Raw genomic sequence first — 25,657 nt, 5'->3', positions numbered from 1 at the left:
AAGTAGTTGGTTTACTTTCTTTAGCCTCACATCCTAAACATCCTTTCTTAATCTGGAGTGACTATTGCCTACATTTATCAACGGAATGCCTGGAAAATGAATTGTACTATGTTAGAGCATATAGTTAAGCATAAAGGAGCCCAACTGCCTGGGCTTAATAGATAAGTTACTTAACCCCTGCCTCAGTTTGCCTCTGTAAAATTGGAATAATGGATCACTGTGAGGATTAAACAAATTAATAAATTAAAATTATTTAAAACAATGCCTGGTACTAGCAAGTACTCACTAATGTTGACAATTGTCTTCATTAACCACCCTCTTCTCCATCTACCACAGTCTTGCTTCCATACCATGACCCTACCCCCTGACTTACCCCAGTGTTTCCTCTGAGCTCACTTTTCATTCAAGCCCTCATCACAGGAGCCCCTCTGTTACAAGACATGCTGCTGACCACTTCCAGGATATGTTTTACTCCTTTGTCACTGACTCTTCCTTATTAGGCTTCTCTGCAAGTTCCTTTCTCCTCACTTTCCATTCTCTCCATGATTTTAATGACCACTTGTTTATGTTTGACACTAAGATGACAATATAGCACCTATTGCTGAAAATGTACATTTTTTTACTGGATCACCAGCTTAATATAAGATTTTAGAATTCTCAGATGTCACAGACTATGAGTCTGGACTTCTGTCTTGTCCAGCAAGAGAGTAAATGCAGAATTGAATATGAGAGAGGCTAATGTCTGAGAGGAGACAAGAGGCCTTAATAGGGGTTTCATCTCCATATTTATTGAGCGCTCAAGATCTTACACACGTGGTGAACGTGAAGAAAACAAGATCTTACACACGTGGTGAACGTGAAGAAAACAAGATCCTATACACGTGGTGAATGTGAAGAAAACAAGATCCCATACACGTGGTGAATGTGAAGAAAACTATCAGATAGTAATCATTAACTTGTTTGTGTAAGAAGCAAAGGGTCCGGGGGCGGGGGCAAGTGGAGTCTGTGATGAAGATACATTGGCGCCAGATGGAAAGTAATTTCCTGCAGGTGATATAACAAATTGCTCATGATCCCATTACAGTATCTGGCTACCTAACTTCAGGCACTTTTGCCCCGTGGCGGCCCTAAGCTTTTTTCTAACCCATTTATGTAAGTAGAACCTATTTCCCCACGCTCAGAGGCATCTGAAACTCAATATATAGAAAACAGAGGCAATTTTCATTCTGGTTATGCCCTCAGTCCCGAAGCCCCTCTCTAATTCACTTTATGCACTCTGATCTTTCCCGTACCCCGCACCAACTGCTTCAGATGCAGTCCTGATAACTCTCCCTCTTGACTCATCACATCCAATGAATCACCACATTCTATATTTTCCTTCTACACATCTTTCAAATCTGTGGCTTCCTTCCCACACCTACCTCTGTTCTGGTTCAGACCCTGTGCATCTTTTGCCAAAACACTGAACAGCTCCCAGTTGGTCTCCCTGCCTCAGTCTCTCCTCTCTCAAATCACAGTTGTCCATTTATCTGCCATTCATCTATGTTACCCCCAAATGACATTTCTCATTGCATTCTGGATAAAATCTAGGCTCCTCAGCATAACACATTATCCCTTCAGGTCATTCCTGCCAACCTTTCCCGCTTCATCTCCTGCCACTTCTGCAGAAATGATACCAGCTTAATGACAGAATGCAAAGTGGCAGCCCCTAAGCTGACCACTTCTGGCCCCATAGGTGTTTTATTTAGGCGACAAGTGTTTGTTTGCTTGTTTGTTTTAATGTTTTTCATGACTTGCTGAAATTTGAAAAATGGAGCATTTCCCTTTCTGGCTTCTCTGGAAAAACTGGAAGAACGGGCCACTTTGGTCCCACATATGTCCGCCTGGCAAAGTAGTGGCTGCCCGCTCTGGAGAGGAATAGCAGCTGCAGTTTTCAACAGCTCCACCCCACGCTCTGATCTTCCTAGTTGCTTCTCTCCGTGTAGAAATCTCAGTTACAGCCCTAGATTTACAGTATAGGTGCATTGAATTGCTCGTTTTCTTCAACACAAAGCTTTCTCCTTTTACACCTGCGGAAGCTAACGCATCCCTCATGCTCAGTTCCCGTCACGTTGCTCCAGGAGCTTTTCTCTGAACCTAAGGTGGACTAAGCGTCCCTTTCTGTATTTCCATGTCGCACCGTACATCCTCTGTCAAATCCCATGCCATATTATAGTCAGATGAAATGTTTGTGTAATGCTTGAGATCCTCACAAGACTCACCTCACAAAGCGAGTGACTGGAAATCCTCAGTGCAGATTTCTTAAGCTATTCATTTTATTCATCCATCATTCCGTCAACAACTATGAAAAGGGTGGCGACATTTGACTCCTATCTTAAAAGATAAAAGTTTCACTCGTGAAATACCGCTGGCTCGATGTAGTGTTCATGAGAACTGCAACTCCCATCAGGACCTTCGCGATCCGGGTCCCGAAAGGAGGAAATACAACTTAGGAACTACCACTCCCGTGATGCTCCGCTTCGGCCGCCTGCGCAGAGCCCAGGGCCACGTTGCTTTCCCGGCGCTGGAGACACGCATCTCAGCCATGGCTTCCGCGGAGTCGCGGCGGATGGGGGATGGAGGCAGTGTCGGGGGCGCCTTCCAACCCTACTTAGACTCCTTGCGGCAGGAGCTACAGCAGAGGGACCCGACGCTGCTGTCAATCGTGGTGGCGCTTCTCGCAGTGCTGCTGACGCTGGGTAAAGAGGTGGCCGGTGGTTTTGGCGGGTTCACGGCGGGCGGGGTCCCGGCTCGGACTCGGCTTGTGCAGACCGCCGACGCCGGGAGGCGAAGGCGTTTGAGGAGCATCTGTAGAGGGAGACTAACTTCTTACACCAACCTGCCCTGTTACCTGAAGCAGCGGGAGTAGTGCTGCGTTAAAGAGGATCTCCTGCGACCCTTGGACGTCTTCGTCCTTGGGTGCACGGGTTACTCTTTCTTCATCGGCCCCTGTTATGCCTGAGCGCGTGGTCCTTACCCCCACCCCCTCTTCCTTTTTTTGCTCTTATTACCAAGACTCTCGGGCTCTTTATTCCAAGTTTGTGTCCTGGGAACTGAGAATACATAGTAAGACAAGATTGCACTTGAGGAGTCCACAGTCGGGATGGGGGTGTAGACACAGGAAGGTTGGCAGTTGATAGTGGCCGGCACTCGGTGGAGTCCCTGGACGGTGTTAAATAGGTTACACGTTAGAAGCCTGGGGGCACAACATCCCACTTTATGGGAATCCAAGAACCGAGAAGTCTATTTACACAACTCAGGCCTTCCCACTGTTAACAACAACAAAAATGATTGTAATGGTGGTAAAAATACAATAAAAACTGAGATCCGGCTGAATGAGGTGTTCTGTGGTAGACTTCTGTTAACTTCCCTACCCCAACCGTACAGGCGTACTAGTGATACTACAAGGCATAACTTTGGTTGTTTTTCTCTGTTCCACAGTGTTCTGGAAGTTCATCCGGAGCAGAAGGAGCAGTCAAAGAGCTGTTCTTCTTGTTGGCCTGTGTGACTCTGGGAAAACATTGCTCTTTGTCAGAGTAAATGCTTTGATTTACCTCTCTCCTAAACTTGATAGAAGATTTTAGGCCATCCTAATATTCTTGTGAAAGGAAAGGAGGCTGATATTGATAACTGGGGAGTTAATTCTTGACTCACTTGAAAAGACTTGAAAAACTTGCTAAGACACTTGAAAAACTCATAAACTGAATTTTTTTTCACCATTTCTGTTTTCTTGCACTTGCCAGATACTGACATTTAGTCCTTATCCCATTTAAGGGTTTTATGTAACCCTTCTCTTGTGGTGGCCAAGGATGCCAGAAAAGCTGGAAAGATAAAAGACAGTGATGTCAGTAGGGTGTATAATTTGTTGTGTAACAAACTTTTCTGAGAACTTGTCAAGGAAGGTTTTTAAAAGATTGATTCTTTGACATATTGGATTACTTAGCCATCTTTTCACAAATATTTAATCTTTTTAGTATTTTAAACCGTTTTTTGTTACAGAGCATAGCAGAGGTTTTCTTCTTATTCTTCCTTTTGAGAGGATAAATTATTTCCTTTCTACTACAGAAATACAATTTGCAGTCATTTGTGATGATTAAAAATATTTATGGAATGTTGGTAAATTTGGCCACTAACCATTTGAAACTAGTTTCCCCACCCCCATCCTTTCATTGTGGAGAGGGGAATGAAGATGCAATTAATTAGATTTTTCTATAAGGAAAAAACAATATAGTCCTTTTCAGTTGTTGCAAGCAATACTCATTTATTTGACCTGACCCATTAGAGAGTTAGAACAAAATTATTTTCTTTATATTTGCTATTTATATATTTACTCTGATCTCCCTCATATTGTTGTTTGTTTTTTTAACAGTTGTTAACTGGCCTTTATAGAGACACTCAGACATCGATCACTGACAGCTCTGCTCTGTACAGAGTCAACAATACCAGGGTAAGGGTTTCCTAGAATGTTGGAAGTCTGACAATTTTACTTTACTTTGGTCTGTCAGGAAAGGACATTTGTAGGATGAATTAGTCTGAGGGTGTAGGTACCATTCATATCTTATTTTTATGGATAAGTAGAGTCCATGTAACACATTCTGCTCTCAGTCATCCAAGCAGCAGATTTAATCATACCATCCCCTGCTTTGTACCTCATGCACACTGATGTTACATCACATTTTACTAGTTTTTGTTTCTTGTCTTCTTTCCAACTTTACCATGAGTTCTTAAGGGTGAGCATTAAGCCTTTTCATTTATATTTTGAATAGGTAATATATGTAATGGGACCAAATTTCAAAAGGTTAAAAAGAATATTCGGTTTGGGGCACCTGGGTGGCCCAGTCGGCTGAGCATCTGGCATCAGCTCAGGTCATAATCTCGCAGTTCCTGAGTTCAAGCCCTGCATTAATCTCTCTGCTGTCAGCATGGAACCCACTTTGGGTCTTCTGTCTCCCTCTCTCTCTGCCCGTCCCCCGCATGTTCTCTTGCTCTCCTTCTTTCTGTCTCTTTCTCTCTCTCTCTCTCTCTCTCTCTCTCTCTCTCATAAACAAAAAAAAGAATATTAGATGAAAAGTAATTTTGCCTTTCCCATCCCTACTAGGTCTTCTCTTTAGAGGTAATAACTTACCATTTTTCTGTGTACCCTTCAGATGGTCTATGTATATGCAGATATATCTGTGTACCCTTTAATTTTCTCTTAAAGATTTTATTTCTAAGCAGCCTTTTTTTTTTTTTTTTCCCATTTATTTATTTTTGAAAGAGAGAGAAACAGAGTGCGAGCAGGAGAGGGGCAGAGAGAGAGGGTGACACAGAATCCAAAGCAGGCTCCAGGTTCTTAGGTGTCAGCACACAGCCTGATGCAGGGCTCGAACCTGCAAACCATGAGATCATGAACTAAGCTGAAGGTGGACTCTTGACCGACTCAGAGACTCAGGCGCCCCTTTAAGCAATCTTTGTATCCAACCTGGGACTTGAACTCCGTGCCGTGATCAAGAGTTACACGCTCCATCAACTGAGCCAGCCAGGCACCTCAATTTTTTTTTCTTTTTTTTCTAACTATTTATTATTTTTGGGAGAGAGAGTGTGTGTGTGTGTGTGAGCGAGGGAAGGGTACAGGGAGAGAGACAGAGGATCTGAAGCAGGCTCTGTGCTGACAGCAGAGAGACTGATGCAGGGCTCAAACTCACAAACTATGAGATGATGACCTGAGTCAAAGTCGGATGCTTAACTGACTGAGCCACCTGGTGCCCCTTTTTTTCTTTTTAATAGTCTATTCTGCCCACTGTTTTTTGTTTTGTTTGTTTTTGTTTTTTTTTAAACAATATGATGTGGTTGGGTTGTTTTGTTTTTCTCCCTCATTTGTACACATAGTGCTGCCTAGTTGATTTGTGAGTATTTGGCTGTACCATTCAATTAAGTTCTAATTTAGTAAGAGCTCTATTAATGAACTGTTTGTTATAATCTTTATTTTACAATATTGCAATGGCTATCTTAGTATATATGAGTATATTTCAAAAATACCAGTAAGGAATCATGAGAAGGACTTTTTGTGTATCTGTGTAGCCCCAGAATGTGGAAAGTGACTGCCAAGTCGATTGTAATGCATAGGTATTTGGTGAGTGGAGGAAAGGTTAGGTGGCTGGTTGGAGGGGTAGATGTATAAATCGATGAATTAAAGTGGTTATCTTAGAGACCTTTTCTGCTTTTTTGGTGCCTCCAGAATTAAACATTGTAAACAAAGATAAACATTCTTTTAAATGTCTTACAGATATTTTTTGCATTTTTCAATAACAGCACTCTTTCTAGCCCAGTCATTTTTAAACTCCCAAGATTTTAGGTTTTGAAAGTTCAGGTTTGGGAGATCTTTAATTCTTGGGGCACTTGGGCCAGATTTTTTAAGTGGGATATCCCAGGGTATACTTTAAACTTGTGCTTTTCCAATAGAATAGCCATTGGCCATGTGTGACTATTGAGCACCTCAAATGTGACTAGTCCAAATTGAGGGGTGTTGTAAGTGTAAAGTATACACCAGATCTTGAACTTGGCATGAGAAAAAAAAAAAGTAAAATGGCAACAATTTCTTGAGTTTTTTACTTGTTAAAAAGATATTTTATTTATTTATTTATTTATTTATTTATTTATTTATTTTTTAAATTTATTATTTTTTTTAACGTTTATTTATTTTTGAGACAGAGAGAGACAGAGCATGAACGGGGGAGGGTCAGAGAGAAGGAGACACAGAATCTGAAACAGGCTCCAGGCTCTGAGCTGTCAGCACAGAGCCCGATGTGGGGCTCGAACTCACGGACCGTGAGATCATGACCTGAGTCGAAGTCGGCCGCTTAACCGACTGAGCCACCCAGGCGCCCCATTAAAAAGATATTTTAGATATATTGGGTTAAATAATATATTTATTAAATTAAATTTACTATATCTTTTTTTTTACTTTTTTAATACAGCTTTTGGAAAACTTTACATATGAGGCCTGCATATTTTTTATTTGAAAATGTAGAACATTCCTCCCTTGTTTTTCAATCCTTCTCTCCACATCCCCCCCCCACTCCAGTATGTTTTAGATCTAGTCCCTCTCTCAGTGTATCATTAATATTCTTTCTGAATTGCTTATAGTGGTGTAGTGCTGATTATGAAATGTGGTAGTCGGTCCCAACCTGAGGTCCCTAGACTCTTAACAGAATTTTTTTTTTTTTTTTTAAGCTAGCACACATATTTTTACCCATAAAAGACTACACAAAGTGACAGGTCATAATCCAGCTGTAATCATGTCAGATCTGTGCATGATACTGACTCCCTCCTGCTGAACAGTGGTTAAGGCTGGCTGTAGATAAGGTAGAACATCGGAGAAAGGTTCCATGGGCCTGATAAGTGTATCAGGATTATACCAGAGAGTCTATGAGCAAAGCCATATCCATATTGAACGTGAGCTCAAGAATGAAGACCTGGAATGAATAGTCCTTAAGTGGGTGCTTAATGAGTCGACTCAGGAGGGACACAACCCCCCCCTCCCGTTTCCGTGATTCACACAAAATATTGACATTTGGAACAAATAAATGGTGTGTCTTGTCAACAAATATTTAAAAATTAAATTACAGTGGGAATGTAAAGGAATGTTTTGTTGTTACAAAGATTGGGGATCCCTGTAATGGTAACATGGTGTGGTAAAGTGTAGGTCTCCTATTACTTTATTTACTTTGTTAGAATTTACTACTCTTTTCACATGTTTTTGTTTTTATTCATACTGGTATATTTCTCCAGCCTCAGATGGACCACACTTCCATGACTCCCTCACAGGGTCAGGTTTCTTAGGTGCCCTTGGAGCATTTATCAAAGTTGTAATTTTACATTTATATATAATTTTGCATCGTGTTGATCTTTCTTTTTTTAGAGTTTATTTATTTTGAGAGTGCATGTGCTCGAGAATGCCTGAGCACTTGAGTTGGGGAGGGGCAGGGAGAGAGAGAATCTCAAGCAGGCTCCAAGCTGTTAGCACAGAGCCCAACGTGGGGCTCAGTCTCCCGAACCAAGAGATCATGACCTCAGCTGAAATTAAGAGTCAGACCCTTAACAGACTGATCCACCCAGGCACCCCGTGTTGATCTTTTATTATATATTATATTATAAACCCTGTTGGAACAGGGATCATGTCTGTTTTTGCTCCCTGTTAAATCCCTGGAGCCTCTACTAATGATTTATAAACAGAAGATGCTTTGTGAACTTTTGTTTGATTCATTAATTATGGTGAACCTTTTTTTGTTCATTAATGAATTGGACACTGTTCTGGTACTTGAAATCTGATATGAAAAGTTTATGTTATGAATGTGAATCAGGACCACAATATTCATTTAATGTTATTGCTGTCATCCTTAGGGTGCTAGCCTGACCTTGATTGATCTCCCTGGCCATGAGAGCTTGAGACTTCAATTCTTAGAGCGTTTTAAGGCTTCAGCCAGGTAAGTAGGATTTAGAGTGAACTTGCCTGAATCTGTATATCAAGGTCACCCATATTTGCTCTGGTGGTATTCAGGAGGCAGCCTGGTGCCCTGCCAAGGAAAGCATAGACCCTGGGGTCAACCATGTCTGGTTTGCAAGCCCACCTTTACTGGTTTTTATGAGGATTGTATGAGATAATGTTTGAAAGTGTTTCTCAAGAGTGTTCAGAAAGCGTTAACACTTACCATGTTAATAAAATTTTCATTTCCTTTGAGGACAAATTGTAATTACATGTAGAGCTATTAAAATCTGAAAAAGGAATTTTAAAGCTAGGTGAAATCCTAGAAGTTATTTAAATCCAATATTATATATTTCTGTTCTTAAATTACCCAAATTTAATGTCTCAAAAGTACAGAACAATATTTTCTTATTTCTTTTAGTATTGTCCTAGTGTTACTCTTATTTCCTGAAATTCTTGTGCTGCAGTTTATTCTTGTTTTGTCTCTCACACTGGTGAAAACTTACGAGGGAAATAATATACCACATTTCATTGATTTTTTTTTTTAATACCACATTTCATTGATTTTAAGACATTTTATTATCTATGAAATTAGAATGAATGCTTTTTATGGTTGTTTGTGTCATAGTTTAATTGGCAGTATTTTTCTCTTTCTTAGTTGTACCTGAAATAAGAATGTGTCTTTTAATTGAGGAATCTTAGGTTTGATGGAATGTGGTAGTTATTTCTTTCATTATTTATGAAGATGTCTTGACTTTTATTTTGTTGTTTCTTCCTTGCCCACAAGATGGTGATGATGAGCAGTCTATCATGGATGAGACTGTTGTGTGAATTTTTTAAAAAATAAACTTTTTTAGAGCAGTTTTTGGTTCAGAGCAAAATTGAGCAACAGATCTAGAGATTTCCCATATTACATCCCCCTGCCCTTGAGCCAGCATATGCATAGCCTTCCCTGTTATAAGCACCCTCCACCAGAATGTTCATTTGTTACAATTGATGAAGCTACACTGACACATCGTAATCATTCTGAGTCTGTGTGTTTTTTTTGTTTGTTTATTTTTGTGAGAGACAGGGAGAGAGTGAGTGAGTGAATGAGCGAGCGAGCGAGAGAGGGGCAGGGAGAGAAGGAGACACAGAATCTGAAGCAGGCTTCAGGCTCTGAGCTGTCAGCACAGAGCCTGATTCTGGACTCGAACCTACGGATTGTGAGATCATGACCTGAGCTAAAGTCAGACATTTAACCGACTGAGCCACCCAGGTGCCCCTGAGTCTGTGTTTTGCACTAGGATTCACTCTTGGTGTACATTCTACAGATTTGAACAAATGTATAATGACGTGTATTCACCATTGACAGTATCATACAGACTATTTTCACCATCCTAAAAATCCTCCGTGTTATGCTAATTCATCCCTGTCTGTCCACTAATCCCTGAAAACTACTCATCTTTTTTATAGTTCCCATAGCTTTGCCTTTTCTAGAGTGTCATATAATTGGAATCATACAGTATGTAGACTTTCAGGGCGGCTTCTTTTACTTACTAATATATATTCATGTTGCTTCCATATTTTTTCATTGTGTGATAGTTCATTTCTTATTAATGCTGAATAGTATGTCTTTGTCTGGATGTAAACAGTTTATCCTTTCACCTGCCTAACGACTTCTTGGCTGGTATAAAAATCGCCTGTAGGTTTTTGTATGGACATTAGTTTTTGGGTGAATATCAAGGAGTGCAATTGAAGAATTATATGGTAAGAGTATGTTTAGCTTTGCGAGAAATTGCCAAACTGTCTTCCAAAGTGGCTGCACCATTTTGCATTCTCACCAGCGATAAACAAGAGTTCCTGTTGTTCTTCATCCTGACCAGCCTTTAGTGTTGTCAGTGTTATAGATTTTAGCTGTTCTAATACATAGGTAGTAATACCTAACTGCTTTAATTTGCATTTCCATGAAGACGTTGATATGATGGGGAACATCTTTTCATGTACTTATTTGCTCTCTATAAATCTTGTTTGGGGAGGTGTCTATAAAAGTTCCTTGACCTATTTTTAAATGGAGTTATATGAGTTTTTTATATATTTTGGATAACAGTCCTTTATCAGATCTTTTGCAAATACTTCCTACCAGTCTGTGGCTCATTCTTCTGATGCTGACGTTTGTAGAGCAGAAATTTGTATCTTTCAATAAAAGATCAGTTTATTGATCTTTGTTCATGGATTGTGCCTTTAGGGTTGTATCTAGAAAATCCAGACCCAAGATACCTTGATTTTCTCCCGTGTTCTCTCTGAGGAGTTTTGTGCTTTTGTGGTTTACATTTAGGTATGTGATCCATTTTGAGCTAATTTTTCTGAAAAGTATACAGCCTATATTTATTCATTGTATGTATTCATATTTTTGCATGTGGGTATTTAGCTGTTCCAGCATCATTTGTTGAAAAGATTATCTTTGTTTTGTTGTACAGATCTTACTTGACTTACAATAGGATTATATTCTGATAAACCCATAGTAAATTGAAAATTGAAAATGCATCTAATACATCTACCGAATATCATAGCTTAGCCTAGCCTGCCTTAAATGTGTTCAGAACACCTAGATTAGCCTACAGTTCATCAAAATCATCTAACACAAAGCCTATAATAAAAGTGTTGAAAATCTTAATGTAACTTGTTGAAATCTGTAGTAAAAGTGAAAAACAGACTGGTTCTGTGTATTGATTATTTACCTTTGCAGTCGAGTGCCTGACTGGGAGCTGTGGCTCGTTGCTGCTGCCCAGTATCACAAGAGATTGTTCTGCATATTGCCAGCCCAGGAAAAGATTAAAATTCAAAATTTGAAGTCTGGTTTTTACTGAATGCGTATTGTTTTCACACCTTTGTAAAGTGAAAAAAAAATTGTAAGTTGAACCATTGTAAGTCAGGGACCATCTGTATTGCCCTTGACCAGATTAATGGACTTTGTTCTTTTGATCTCTGTTTTCATCAGGACCTGCTGTCTTGGTTAACTAAAGCTTTATAGTAAGTTGGGCAGAGTCAGTCCTCCAGCTTTGTTCTTCATTATTATGTTGGCTATTCTGGGTCTTCTGCTTCTCCATATAAACTGTAGAATGTGTCAGTATCCATGGAATAAGTTGCTGAGGTTTTGATTGGATTTAATTGTATCTATAGATTGAGTTGGGAAGAAGAGACATTTTGAAACTGTTTAGTCTTTGTATCCATGATTGTGGAATGTCTCTGTTTATCTAGTTACACTTTGATTCTGTTGATCAGTTTTGTAGTTTTCCTGATACAGATCTTGACATATTTTATTAGACTTATACCAAAGGTTCATTTGGGGGGGGGGGGGATGATAATGGTATTGTGTTTTTAATATTTTGTTGTTGTTGTGATTGTTGTTTTTTACTGCTTTAGGATATGAAAGCCTCTCTCTAGAAAGGATTCATATTTCCTCCTGTTGGGAGCCCTAGGGGTTCATGGAGTCTGCCCATTTTTTTTTTTTCTCAATTAGCCTCTTTATTTTAAAGAAAGGCGGGGGGGGGGGCGCATTTCTGCCTCCATTGTATGGTTCTTGCCCCATTTGTTTCTTGACATTTTGCTTCTCATATACTGTTACTCATATGAAAGAAGCTAATATTTGATAAGTATTAACTTTCTAGAAGATAATTTTTTATAGTTATTTTTAAATTTATATCCACATTAGTTAGCATATAGTGCAACAATGATTTCAGGAGTAGCTTCCTTAATGCCCCTTACCCATTTAGCCCATCCCCCTTCCACAACCCCTCCAGCAACCCTCTGTTTGTTCTCTGTATTTAAGAGTCTCTTATGTTTTGTCCCCCTCCCTGTTTTATGTTATTTGTGCTTCCCTTCCCTTAAATTCATCTGTTTTGTATCTTAAATTCCTCATGAGTGAAGTCATATATTTGTCTTTCTCTAATTTCACTTAGCATAATACTCTCTAGTTCCAAGCACTTTGTTGCAAGTGGCAAGATTTCATTCTTGATTGCTGAGTAATATTCCATCCTATATATATATATATATATATATGTGTGTATATATATATATATATATATATATATATACACACACACACGTATATACATATATATATACACACACACACGTATATACATATATATATACACACACACACACGTATATACATATATATATACACACACACACACACATATATATACATATATATATATATATATATATATATGTATATATATCGCATCTTCTTTATCCATTCCTCAATGGACATTTGGGCTTTTTCCATACTTTGGCTATTGTTGATATTGCTGCTGTAAACATTGGGGTACATGTGCCCCTTCGAAACAGCACACCTGTATCCTTTGGATAAATACCTAGTGGTGCAATTGTTGGGTTGTAGAGTAGTTCTATTTTTAATTTTTTAAGGAACCTCCATACTGTTTTCCAGAGTGGCTGCACCAGTTTGCATTCCCACCAGCAGTGCAAAAGAGATCCTCTTTCTCCACATTCTTGCCAACATTTGTCATTGCCTGGGTTGTTAATGTTAGCCATTCTGACAGGTGTGAGGTGGTATCTCATTGTGGTTTGGATTTGTATTTCCCTGATGATGAATGATGTTGAGCATTTTTTCATGTGTTTGTTGGCCATCTGGATGTCTTCCTTGGAGAAGTGTCTATTCATGTCTTTTGCCCATTTCTTCACTGGATTATTTGTTTTTTGGGTCTTGAGTTTGATAAGTTCTTTATAGATTTTGGATACTAACCCTTTATCTGATACATTGTTTGCAAATATCTTCTCCCATTCTGTCGGTTGCCTTTTAGTTTTGCTGATTGTTTCCTTCGCTGTGCAGAAGTTTTTTATTTTGATGAGGTCCCAATAGTTCATTTTTGCTTTTGATTCCCTAGCCTCTGGGAGGTGTTGAGTAGGAAGTTGCTGCGGCTGAGGTCAGAGAGGTTTTTGCCTGCTTTCTCCTCTAGGATTTTGATGGCTTCCTATCTTATGTTTAGGTCTTTCATCCATTTTGAGTTTATTTTTGTGTCTGGTGTAAGAAAGTGGTCCAGGTTGATTTTTCTGCATGTCGCTGTCCAGTTTTCCCAGCACCATTTGCTGAAGAGACTGTCTTTATTCCATTGGATATTCTTTCTTGCTTTGTCAAAGATGAGTTGGCCATACACTTGTGGGTCCATTTCTGGGTTGTCCTGTTCTGTTGATCTGAGTGTCTCTTATTGTGCCAGTAGTGTACTGTCTTGATTACAGCTTTGTAATACAGCTTGATGTCCTGGATTGTGATGCCTCCAGCTTCGGGGTTTTTTTTGTTTTGTTTTGTTTTTTGTTTTTATTTTAACGTTTATTTATTTTTGAGACAGAGAGACAGAGCGTGAGCAGGGGAGGGGCAGAGAGAGAGGGAGATACAGAATCTGAAACAGGCTCCAGGCTCTGAGCTGCCAGAACAGAGCCCGACGCAGGGCTCGAACTCAGCGAGCTGCAAGATCATGACCTGAGCCAAAGTTGGACTCTCAACCGACTAAGCCACCCAGGCGCCCCAAGCTTCGGTTTTCTTTTTCAAGATTGCTTTGGCTATTCAGGGTCTTTTCTGGTTCTGTACAGATTTTAGGATTCTTTGTTGTAGCTCTGAAGAATGCTGGTGTTATTTTGATAGGGATTGCATTGAATTGCATTGTAGATTGCTTTGGGTAGTGTTGACATTTTAACAGTATTCTTCCTATCTGGGAGCATGGAATATTTTTCCTTTTTTGTGTGTGTCTTCTTCAATTTCTTTCACAAGCCTTCTATAGTTTTCAGTGTATAGATTTTTCACCTCTTTGGTTAAATTTATCCTGAGGCATTTTATGGTTTTTGGTGCATTTGTAAATGGGATCGATTCCTTGATTTCTCTTTCTGTTGTTTCATTATTGGTGTATAGGAATGCAACCAATTTCTCTGCATTGATTTTATATCCTGTGACTTTGCTCAATTCATGGGTCAGTTCTAGCAGTTTTTTGGTAGAATCTTTGGGTTTTCCATAAGAATATCACGTCATCTGCGAAGAGTGATGGTTAGTGATGGTTAGCGAAGAGTGATGGTCCTCCTGACCAATTTGGATGCCTTTTATTTCTTTGTGTTGTCTGATTGCTGAGGCTAAGACTTCCAATACTGTGTTGAATAACAGTGGCGAGAATGGACATCCCTGTTATGTTCCTGACCTTAGGGGGAAAGCTCTCAGTTTTTCCCCCCATTGAGGATGATATTAGTGTTGGGTTGTTCATATATGGCTTTTATGATCTTGAGGTATGATCCTTCTATCCCTACTTTCTTGAGGGTTTTTATCAAGAAAGGATGCTGTATTTTGTCAAATGCTTTCTCTGCATCTATTGAGAGGATCATATGCTTCTCATTTCTTTTATTGATGTGATGTATCACATTGATTGTTTTGCAGATATTGAACCAGCCCTGATGCCCAGGTGTAAATTCCACTTGGGGTCGTGGTGAATTATTCTTTTCATGTATTGTTGGATCCAGTTTGCTAGTATCTTGTTGAGGATTTTTGCATCCATGTTCATTAGGGAAATTGGTCTGTAGCTCTCCTTTTTAGTGGGGTCTTTGGTTTTGGAATCAAAGTAATGCTGGCTTCATAGAAAGAGTTTGGAAGTTTTCTTTCCATTTCTATTTTTTGGAACAGCTTCAACAGAATAGGTGTTAACTCTCCTTTAAATGTTTGGTAGAGGGGTGCCTGGGAGGCTCAGTTGGTTGAGCGACCAACTGTGGCTCAGGTCATGATCTCACAGTTTGTGAGTTCGAGCCCCGCATCGGGCTCTGTGCTGACAGCTCAGAGCCTGCTTCTGATTCTGTGTCTCCTCTCTCTCTCTGCCCCTTCCCCACTCATGCTCTGTCTCTCTCTGTCTCAGAAATAAATAAACATTAAAAAAAAAAAAATGTTTGGTAGAATTCCTCTGGAAAGCCATCTGGCCCTGGACTCTTGTTTTTTGGGAGATTTTTTATTACTAATTCTATTTCTTTACTGGTTATGGGTCTGTTTAAATTTTCTATTTCTGACTGTTTCAGTTTTGGTAGTTTATATATTTCTAGGAATTTGTCCATTTCTTCCAGATTGCCCATTTTATTGGTGTATAATTGCTTGTAATATTCTCTTGTTTGTATTTCTGCTGTGTTGGTTGTGATCTCTCCTCTTTCACTCTTGCTTTTATTTATTTGGGTCCTTTCCTTTTTCTTTTTGATGAAACTGGCTAGGGTTTATCAATATTGTTAATTCTTTCAAAGAACCAGCTTCTGGTTTCCTTGATCTGTTTTGTTTTGTTTTGTTTTGTTTTGTTTTGTTTTGTTTTTTGTTTCCATGGCATTGATTTCTGCTCTAATCTTTATTATTTCCTGTCATCTGCTGGTTTTGGGTTTTATTTGCCGTGCTTTTTCCAGCTCTTCAAGGTGTAAGGTTAGGTTGTGTATCTGAGACCTTTCTTCCTTCTTTAGGAAGGCCTGGATTGCTATATACTCCCCTCTTATGACTGCCTTTGCTGCATCCCAGAGGTTTTGGGCTGTGGTGTTATCATTTTCATTGGCTTCCATGTACTTTTTAATTTCCTCTTTAACTTCTTGGTTAGCCCATTCATTCTTTAGTAAGATAGTCTTTAGTCTCCAAGTTTTGTTATCTTTCCACATTTTTTCTTGTGGTTGATTTTGAGTTTCACAGTGTTGTGGTCTGAAATATGCATAGTATGATCTCAATCTTTTTGTACTTGTTGAGGGCTGATTTGTGACCCCGTATGCGATCTATTCTGGAGAATGTTCCATGTGCATTGGAGAAGAATGTGTATTCCGCTGCTTTAGGATGAAATGTTCTGAATATATCTGTTAAGTCCATCTGGTCCAATGTGTCATTCAAAGCCATTGTTTCCTTGTTGATTTTCTGTTTAGTTGATCTGACCATTGTTGTAAATGGGGTGTTGAAGTCCCCTACTATTATGGTATTATTATCAATGAGTTTCTTTATGTTTGTGATTAGTTGATTTATATATTTAGGTGTTTCATGTTTGGAACATAAATGTTTACAATTGTTACATCTTCTTGGTGAATAGACCCCTTAATTATGATATAAAGCCCTTCTTCATCTCTTGTTACAGTCTTTATTTTAAAGTCTAGTTTGTTTGATGTAAGTATTGCTAGTCCAGCTTTCTTTTGGCGACCATTAGCATGATAGATGGTTCTTCAGCCCCTTACTTTCAATCTGAAGGTGTCTTTAGGTCTAAAGTGGGTCTCTTATAAACAGCATATAGATGGATCTTGTTTTCTTATCTACTCTGTCTTTTGATTGGAGCATTTAGACAATTGACATTTAGAGTGAGTACTGAAAGGTATGAATTTATTGCCATTATGTTGCCTGTAGAGTTGGAGTTTCTGGTGTGTTTTCTGGCCCTTTCTAGTCTTTGTTGCTTTGGGTCTATTTTTTTCCCCTCTTTTCTCCCTTCAGAAAGTACCCCTTAAAATTTCTTGCAGGGCTGGTTTAGTGGTCATGAACTCCTTTCTTTAATTTTTGTTTGGGAAACTTTTTATCTCTCCTTCTATTTTGAATGACAGCTTTGCTGGATAAAGAATTCTTGCCTGCCTATTTTTCCAGTTCAGTACATAGAATATATCCTGCCACTCCTTCTAGTCTGCCAAGTTTCTGTGGATAGGTCTGCTGCGAACCTGATCTGTCTTCCCTTGTAGGTTAAGGACTTTTTTTCCCTTGCTGCTTTCATGATTCTCTCCTTGCCTGAGTATTTCGTGAATTTGACTATGATATGCCTTGTTGATGGTCTGTTTTTGTTGAATCTAATGGGAGTCCTCTGTGCTTCCTGGATTTTGATGTCTGTGTCTTTCCCCAGGTTAGGAAAGTTTTCTATGATTTGCTCACATAACCCTTCTACCCCTTTTTCTCTCACTTCATCTTCTGGGACTCATATGATTCTGATGTTCCTTTTAAATGAGTCACTGATTTCTGTAATTCTTCAATCATACTCTTTTGACTTAGCCTTCCTCTTTTTTTCTGCTTCACTCTTTTCCATAGGTTTGTCCTCTGTGTTGTCGATTCACTGCTCTGGTTCATCCATCCTTGCCACCATGGCAACCATTCGAGATTGCAGCTCAGTTATAGCATTTTTTATTTCATCCTGACTGGTTTTGCTTCTTTTATCTCCACAGAAAGGGATTCTAATCTATTTTTGACCCCAGCCAGTATTCTTATGATCATGATTCTGCATTCTAGTTCAGACATCTTGCTTGTATCTGTGTTGATTAAGTCCCTGGCTGTCATTTCTTACTGTTCTTTCTTTTGGGGTGAATTCCTTCGTTTGTGTCATTTTGAAGGAAGAAAAGGAATTAATAAAAATTAAAAAATATAAAAAAGACAACACAAAAATATCAAAGGATACTAGATGCTATATCTGTTTTGGTCTGGTTGTTGAAAGGAGCTTGGTATATTAGAGAAAAAAGACAAAGACTAAAAAGAAAACATTTGAAAAAATGAACACAATAAAATAGAATACAATAAAATGATGGAAGGAAAATAGAATTTTAAAAATTTACCAAAAATTCAAAACTATAGTAAACAAAAGAAAAAATCTTTTCAATAAAAACATAAAATATTTTCTCTTTCTGTATTTAAGAATAACAAAAAAAGAAAAAAAATTGAATAGATGGATCAGTGAAGAAAATACAATTGAAATTACATTGGTTTCCCCTAGAAGTCAAACTAGGAAGCACTTTATAGTCTGTAAACTAAGCATGCAGAGACTTGTGGTGGTCCTCCTGAGGGCAGTTGGCCCAGTTGGACGGGGCCTAGTGTAACAACTCCATTCTCCACTAGGTGGTGCTGCTTAGCTTACTGGGGTAGATTGTTGTGGCACATGTAGGCATGTATGTGCCTGCGTGGGAGGAGTGAAAATGGCATCATCCACCTACTCAGTCTGTAGTATCAGAACTCTGTTCTCTCCCCGACCATCAGTTAAGCCTCCCTCCTTTGTCACTGGCTCCTGTGCACTCCCCGTGTTTACACTGTCTGTGACCAAGCTGTCACGCTTCTAGGCGGTACCTTCCTCCTGAGCTTTATCTAAGGTGGGCTGTGTTTCCCAATCCCTCACTTTTGAGGGACTGCAGCTTTGACCCGTTCTGTCTGGGGAGGGTCTCATTGAGCAATGGCCAGGTGCCTGCCCACCCCCAGGAACTTTCGGGAGACGGTGCTGCTGCCGGATGCCCAGAGACTGTGGCTGGGTGCCACCCCGCCCCAGAAGAAGTTCGTGTGATCATGTAGCAGCAGAGTTTCAGGGATTATGGTAAATCACAACACACGTTTGGCACCAGATTTTCCCCTTTATGCCCTTGTCCCAACACCAATGAATGTGGTTGTTCTCTGGGGTCTGCTGGGACCTTTGCCTGTGGGGAGGCCACACAGCCTCTACCAAATGTCCTCCCAGGAGGGGAACTGCCTCTCCACATGTGGCCCGAGGATCCCTCGGACCTCACTCTCTGCTCCTGGGGATTCACTCTTCCCACCGGAGCACTGCCAGGTATTGAGCTGCAGAGTTTCAGACTCTGTGCTCCCCCGTCTTAATGGAATTTAACCCCCCTCTTTTCTCCTTTCTCCCTTCTTTGTTCAGTCCCTCACAGACTCTTCCTTTTCTCCCCAACTGCTTTTGTGGGGTGGGGGGGTGCTTTCCCATAGTCTCCCCCGTCCCTGCCCTCTCTGCACAAGCAAAAACAGCTCCCTGCCTTCTGTGGCTTCTCTCTCCTCCAGTTCACCTCTCTGTGCTGTGTACCTGCTGAGTTCTGTGGTTCAGGTTGTGCAGATTGTTGTGTTAATCTTCAAATCAGTTTTCTAGGTGTGCAAGATGGTTTAGTGTTGATCTGGCTGCATTTCAGGGACAAGACACACACAAAAAACTTTCATGTTGTTCTGCCATCTTGGCCCCACCTTCTGGGGGCCTCCCTCTTTCTGCTTGAGAATCTTACACCATGACAGAATGTAAATTCATACCCCTGCTGTGTGAGGCTCAAGATACCTGATACTTCAATTCCTCCTGGATTATTTTCCCACATCAGACTCCACTAGACTGCTTTTGAGTTCTAGGCTTTGTGCTAGGTGTTCACTTCCAGCTCCCCAACTGCATTCTGGCCATTGCTCTTTTCCAGCTACACCTGAGTATTCAAACCCTGGTCCCTACAGTCTATTATCTGTTATTTTTCCTGAACTGCTTTGCTTAAGCTTTGATACCTCTTTATTTCTAGCACGTGAGAATTCTCACTGTTGCTGCCTTAGGTTGGGCCCTACTTGGGTAATATAAGATTACCCTCTTATATGTATCTGTCTTCCATTAAGCACCAATATTCTTTGTAATGGAAGAGCATAAATTTTGTAGCTCAGTGTGTCTTTCCCCTTTGCTACCTGGTTTCCTCCCTCCCCTTTCCTACCTTCAGTTCTCTAGGCCATGCTGTTCCACTCCTTTGTGCTCTGCATGCACTACTTTGCAGACTATCTGTGTCCCAGTTTTGTGTCTGGCTAAAATTCAGCTCTGCTATTAACGTCTTCATATACATACGTATATATATGTATAGGTATATATATATGTATATATATATGCACATATGTGTGTATACATAAGTGTGTATATGTGTATATATGTACGTATACATGCATATGTATTATATTAACGTATGTATGTTAGAGCATGCGCACGCACAGGGGAGATCTGTGTGGGGGAGTAGGAATCCTAAGCAGGCTCCAGTGTGTTAACCAACATTGGGCTCAGTCTCACAAATTGTGAGATCATGACCTGAGCCAAGACTGAGTCTGATGCTTAACTGACTGGGCCACCCAGGCACTGATCTTTTTAGATCAGTCATTGATACATAGTAACACTTGGTAGTCCTTTGTTTTGTTTTTGGGGTTTTTTTTGCATTTTTATACAACTCGATAAAAAATAGTATTTCAAGCTGTACAGTCACCAGAAGTACACAGTTATCAAAAAAGCACACACTTCACTTGGCGTCTCCTCAGCAGTCCTTTGTTAAGTATTTGTGTGGTGTGATTACATGTGTGCATATCTGCATGTGAGTCTGTTGTGTGTTATTCATTAGCATTGAACTGGCTGAGGTTAAGGACATGATTTTTCAACACACTGCTGCACTGTTGCATGTTCTCATGCTGCTTTTTCTTTCTCCCCCTCCAGGGCTGTTGTGTTTGTTGTGGATAGTGCAGCCTTCCAACGAGAGGTGAAAGATGTGGCAGAGTTTCTCTATCAAGTTCTCATTGACAGTATGAGTTTGAAGAACACACCGTCATTCTTAATCGCCTGCAATAAGCAAGGTGCCATCATGTTTTCCAGCAATCATAATTGAGATTTTTGTGGGATTGCTACTAAGAATTAATACATTTATCTATGATTGTTATTATTGAGAAAGAGCTAATTATTAATGGACTACGAAGAATTTTAAATCTTAAAATTGTTTATACATCTGCATTTTCATTAGTTTTACCATACAAAGGAGTGACTATGATCAGTTTTTCTTTGATACAGTGTTTTGCATTTTTTAAAATTATAAATCATTTTACTTTATTTACCAAGCTGTTTTGTCAGATTGACAGTATGTCATCTCACACACAGTTGTGGAGGGCCAGAGGGGGAGTCTCTCCTTTCAAACAAATTTACCTTCCAGCACATTTCATCAAGGGGAGTTTGCAGAAGTTGTTTTTCTTTAACCTCATAGCCATTAAAAACTTTTCATCATACCAAGTGAAACTAGGCTTCAGTTTCATTACCTCTAAAATAAGATAAACTAGTTGATTTTATGGTCCTCTTTCAGATTAAAATTCTGATTCTATGAAGAGCCCATTGCATTTCTCAGAAGTGATCAGGTAGTAATAACCTTAATGATGTCTAATCAGGAATCGGTCTTAGAATCATTACCTGACCTCTCTGTTTTTTCTCTTCAGTATAAAGAGAGTAAGTAATATTTATTTGGGTTCTGCTATGTGCAAACCAGTGTTTATCTCTTACCAAGGTGCACTTGAGTAACATACCATCTTAGTATCAGCTGGAAATCTGCTTAGTTTACTTTTATATGACAGGGTTTTTCTGTTAGAGTGAAGGCTCTTGTTACAATAAAAAAACTGGTAGGTGTTCTTTCTGTTACACTGGCTGGACTTCTGTACATATTAATTTAAAAGGTCTGTAAGATGTAGAAAACTTTCAGGAAAGAACTAGTCAATTTTAGGGTCACAAGCTTAATACATTTGTAAGCATTTTTGTAGGAAAACCCATGCATGCAAATATAAAGCTTATTACTTTGATAGTGGAGCTACTAATGGTAAAAAGCTCTTTTAAAAAACTAAAGGGAAAAGAAACTTACTGGTTTAAATAGGAATTTTCCATATGTGCAAGAAGTTTTGGGAAGCGACCCTTTCTGGTTTAAACTATAACAGTGTCTTTATTTCTGTACAGACATTACAATGGCAAAATCTGCAAAATTAATTCAGCAGCAGCTTGAGAAAGAACTGTAAGTATGAATAAGTCATATTGGTTAATGTAGATCTTAACTCTTAGGAAATACAGATATATTGCTTAAAGTCTGGTTGTATATGATTATCATAGTCTGATAAATAGTGTGAAATATATTTGTTAAATAATTGACAAAATTAATGGAATTTTAAAAAGTATCAATGGGATGTTCATGGATACTTCAAAAATTCATGGATAGGGGCACCTGGGTGGCTCAGTCGGTTAAGCGGCCGACTTCGGCTCAGGTCATGATCTCGCGGTCCATGAGTTCAAGCCCCGCGTCGGGCTCTGTGCTGACAGCTCAGAGCCTGGAGCCTGTTTCAGATTCTGTGTCTCCCTCTCTCTGACCCTCCCCTGTTCATGCTCTGTCTCTGTCTCAAAAATAGATAAGCGTTAAAAAAAAAATTAAAAAAAAAATTCATGGATAGAAGATCTCAGCTTTTTTGAGGCTATAAATTCAGTGTATTTTCCCACTGTTTCTAGTTCATTTATAGTAGTTAGGAAAGGTTTTAGAAACTACAGACTTTGAAAGCCATGGAAATTTTTGTTGTTGGAGTAAGAAAGGAGCACTTTGGAAGAATTTAAATATCTATGATACTGTATTTTATAGCTTATTTTATTTTCAAGCTACATGACATTATTTAGCTTGAATTTAATGTTTAAACATTTGTAAATTGAGCTGTAACCTTTTGAATTTTAAGGAATCTAATATATCTGTACTCTGCCACTTTGTAAGAGCTAGCTTACCTAGGAGATAACATCAACCTTATAATGAAGCAAGTTTGTTTTCTTACTGCTGTGTATAAGGACTTTTTTTTTCAAATGTTTATTTTTTTATTTTGAGAGAGAGCTGTGGAGGGGCAGAGAGAGAATCCCAAGCAGGCTTCACACTATCAGTGCAGGGCCCAGCGCAGGGCTTGATTCCCATGGTTCGTGAGGACATGACCTGAGCTGAGATTAAGAGTTGGACACCCGGACGCCTGGGTGGCTCAGTCGGTTGGGCGTCCAACTTCGGCTCAGGTCATGATCTCACGGCTTGTGAGTTCGAGCCCCGTGTCAGGCTCTGTGCTGACAGCTCGGAGCCTGGAGCCTCTTCAGATTCTGTCTCTCTCTCTCTCTCAATCTCTCTCTCAGTCTCTCTCTCTGTCCCTCCCCCGCTCACACTCTGTCTGTCTCTCTCAAAAATAAATAAACATTAAAAAAAAATTAAAAACAAGAGTTGGACACCCAACCAACTGAGCCACCCAGGCGCCCCAGGATTTTCTTTTATTAAAGAAAAGAACCTGATGAAGAAAAATTGCATAAATTCAACTTTGAGCACATTTTTTCCCACTAGGATTTACTTATTACTCCTTTATTCATTTAACAGGCACCTATAATTCATCTAGTATATGGTAAGCCCTGCATTTAGAATGTAGCTACAGGGGGAAATACAATGTGGTTCCTGTACTCAGGAGCTTAGGGTTGACAAATTCCTGCTCAGGATGTGCAAACAAGGAATAGTTTTACATTTATTTATGTATTTATGTATGTGTGTATGTATGTATGGGTTTTTTTGTTTGTTTTGTTTTGTTTTGTTTTTTTAGTTTTATATTTTTAAAGGACAGGTAAAAAAAAAATAGTAAGAAAAGTAGAAAAATATGTGACAGAGACTAAATGTCACCTACAAGCCCAAAACATTTAATTTATGGCTCTTGACAGAAAAATTTTACCAGGCCTAGTCTGCCATTTTCTGTGGTTTCTTTCTTTCTTTTTTTTTCTTTTAGTTGAGAATGATATATTTAATTCCATATGCTTTAAACTTCTTAAAATATAAAGAGTAAAGTTAGCTCTTCAATCAGATTTATCAAAGATATCATTTATCAAAGATATTCAAGTTGGGGTGCCTGGGTGGCTCAGTCGGTTAAGCGTCCGACTTCGGCTCAGGTCATGATCTCGCGGTCCGTGAGTTCAAGCCCCGCGTCAGGCTCTGTGCTGACTGCTCAGAGCCTGGAGCCTGTTTCGGATTCTGTGTCTCCCTCTCTCTCTGACCCTCCCCCATTCATGCTCTGTCTCTCTCTGTCTCAAAAATAAATAAATGTTCAAAAAAAAAAAAAAAAGATATTCAAGTTGAATATCAAGAGATTTTTTTAAACCCCTTAATGGAGGTGTAAATGATATTTAGAAAGCTGTGCATATTTAATATATACAACTCAGTGCATTTGGGGATAAATACCACCTTTGATACCATCACCACCATTGAGGCCATCAAAATATCCACTATTTCCCAAAGTTTCCTCCTGCTCCCTTAAGTGTGTGTGTGTGAGAGAGAGATTCATGAGAATACTTAAGATACCCTATTAGCAGATTTTAAGTGTACAAGGTAGTATTGTTAGCCATAGATACTATCCTGTATAGTAGATCTCTAGCATATGCTTGTTTGCATAACTGTAACTTTATAACCTTTGACCTAATGGTCAAAGGCTCTCCATTTCTCCCTCCCCCACCCCTGGTAACTGCCATTCTACTCTGCTTCTTTGTGTTTGATTTAGATTCCACATATAAATGTGATCATACAGTATTTGTCTTACTGTGTCTGTGTCTGCTATTTCACTTAGCATAATGTCCTCTAGGTTCATCCATGTTGTTGTAAGTAGTAGGATTTCCTTCTTTTTCAGGGCTGGATAATATTCCACACTATGTTCCACATTTTACTTATCCCTTCATCCTTTGTTTCTTCTATTTCTGTGAAAAATTCCATTGAAGTGTCAATAGGAATTGCATTGAATCTATAGACGGCTTTGCATAATATAACCATTTTAACAGTATTATTCCAATCCAGAAACAAGGGACATCTTTTCCTTTACTCATGTCTTCACTTTCTTTCATGAATGTCTTACAATTTTCAGTGTATAGATCTTTCACCTACTTCATTACATTTGTGTCTAAGTATTTTATTTTTGATGCTATTGTAAATAGGATTGTTAATTCTTAATTTCTCTCATAGTTTGTTAGTAATACATAGAAACATAACTGATTGTTGTGTATCAATTTTGTTATCCTGTAACTTTATTGAATTTGTTTAGTAGTTCTGCTTTTTAGTGGTCTTCAGGGATTTATGTATATAAGATTAAGTCATCTGTGAACAGCGATAATTTTACTTCTTCTTTTCTGATTTGCATGCTTTTTATTTCTTTGCCTAATTACTCTGCCTAGGACTTCCAGTGCTATGCTGAATAGAAGTGGTGAGAGTGAGCATCCTTGCCTTTTCCTGATCTTAGAGGAAAAGCTTTCAGCTTTTCACCATTGAGTATTTTCTGTGGGCTTGTCATATATGACCCTTATTATTTTGAACTACATTCCTTCTGTGCCTGTTGTTGAGTTTTGATCATGAAAGGATGTTGATTTTTGTCGAATGATTTTTCTGTATCTATTGAGATGATTATATGATTCTTATCCTTCATCCTTTTACAGTGGTGTATCACCTTTATTGATATGTTGAACTTTTCATCTTGAGTAAATCCCATTTGATCATAGTGTACAATCCATTAACGTATGTACTGTTGAATTTGTTTTCCAGTATTTTGCTGAGGAATGTTGCATCTATGTTCATTAGGGATGTTGGCCTATACTCTTC

General features: G+C 39.1%; 1 protein-coding gene across 1 annotated transcript in view; it reads left to right on the top strand.

Annotated features, from left to right (window-relative positions):
- Positions 1-25,657, top strand: part of LOC102952826 (serotransferrin) — a 59,341-nt gene that overhangs the window by 27,648 nt on the left and 6,036 nt on the right. Inside the window, exons 18-23 of the mRNA XM_042998359.1 lie at positions 2,476-2,738; positions 3,481-3,575; positions 4,409-4,486; positions 8,422-8,504; positions 20,713-20,849; positions 21,985-22,039. Coding sequence (XP_042854293.1) covers positions 2,476-2,738; positions 3,481-3,575; positions 4,409-4,486; positions 8,422-8,504; positions 20,713-20,849; positions 21,985-22,039 — 711 coding nt within the window. The remainder of the gene's footprint in view (positions 1-2,475; positions 2,739-3,480; positions 3,576-4,408; positions 4,487-8,421; positions 8,505-20,712; positions 20,850-21,984; positions 22,040-25,657) is intronic.

The sequence above is a fragment of the Panthera tigris genome, chromosome C2 (genome assembly GCF_018350195.1).
Source record: "Panthera tigris isolate Pti1 chromosome C2, P.tigris_Pti1_mat1.1, whole genome shotgun sequence".
Taxonomy (NCBI): domain Eukaryota; kingdom Metazoa; phylum Chordata; class Mammalia; order Carnivora; family Felidae; genus Panthera; species Panthera tigris.
This window is presented reverse-complemented; position numbering and strand designations above follow the sequence as displayed.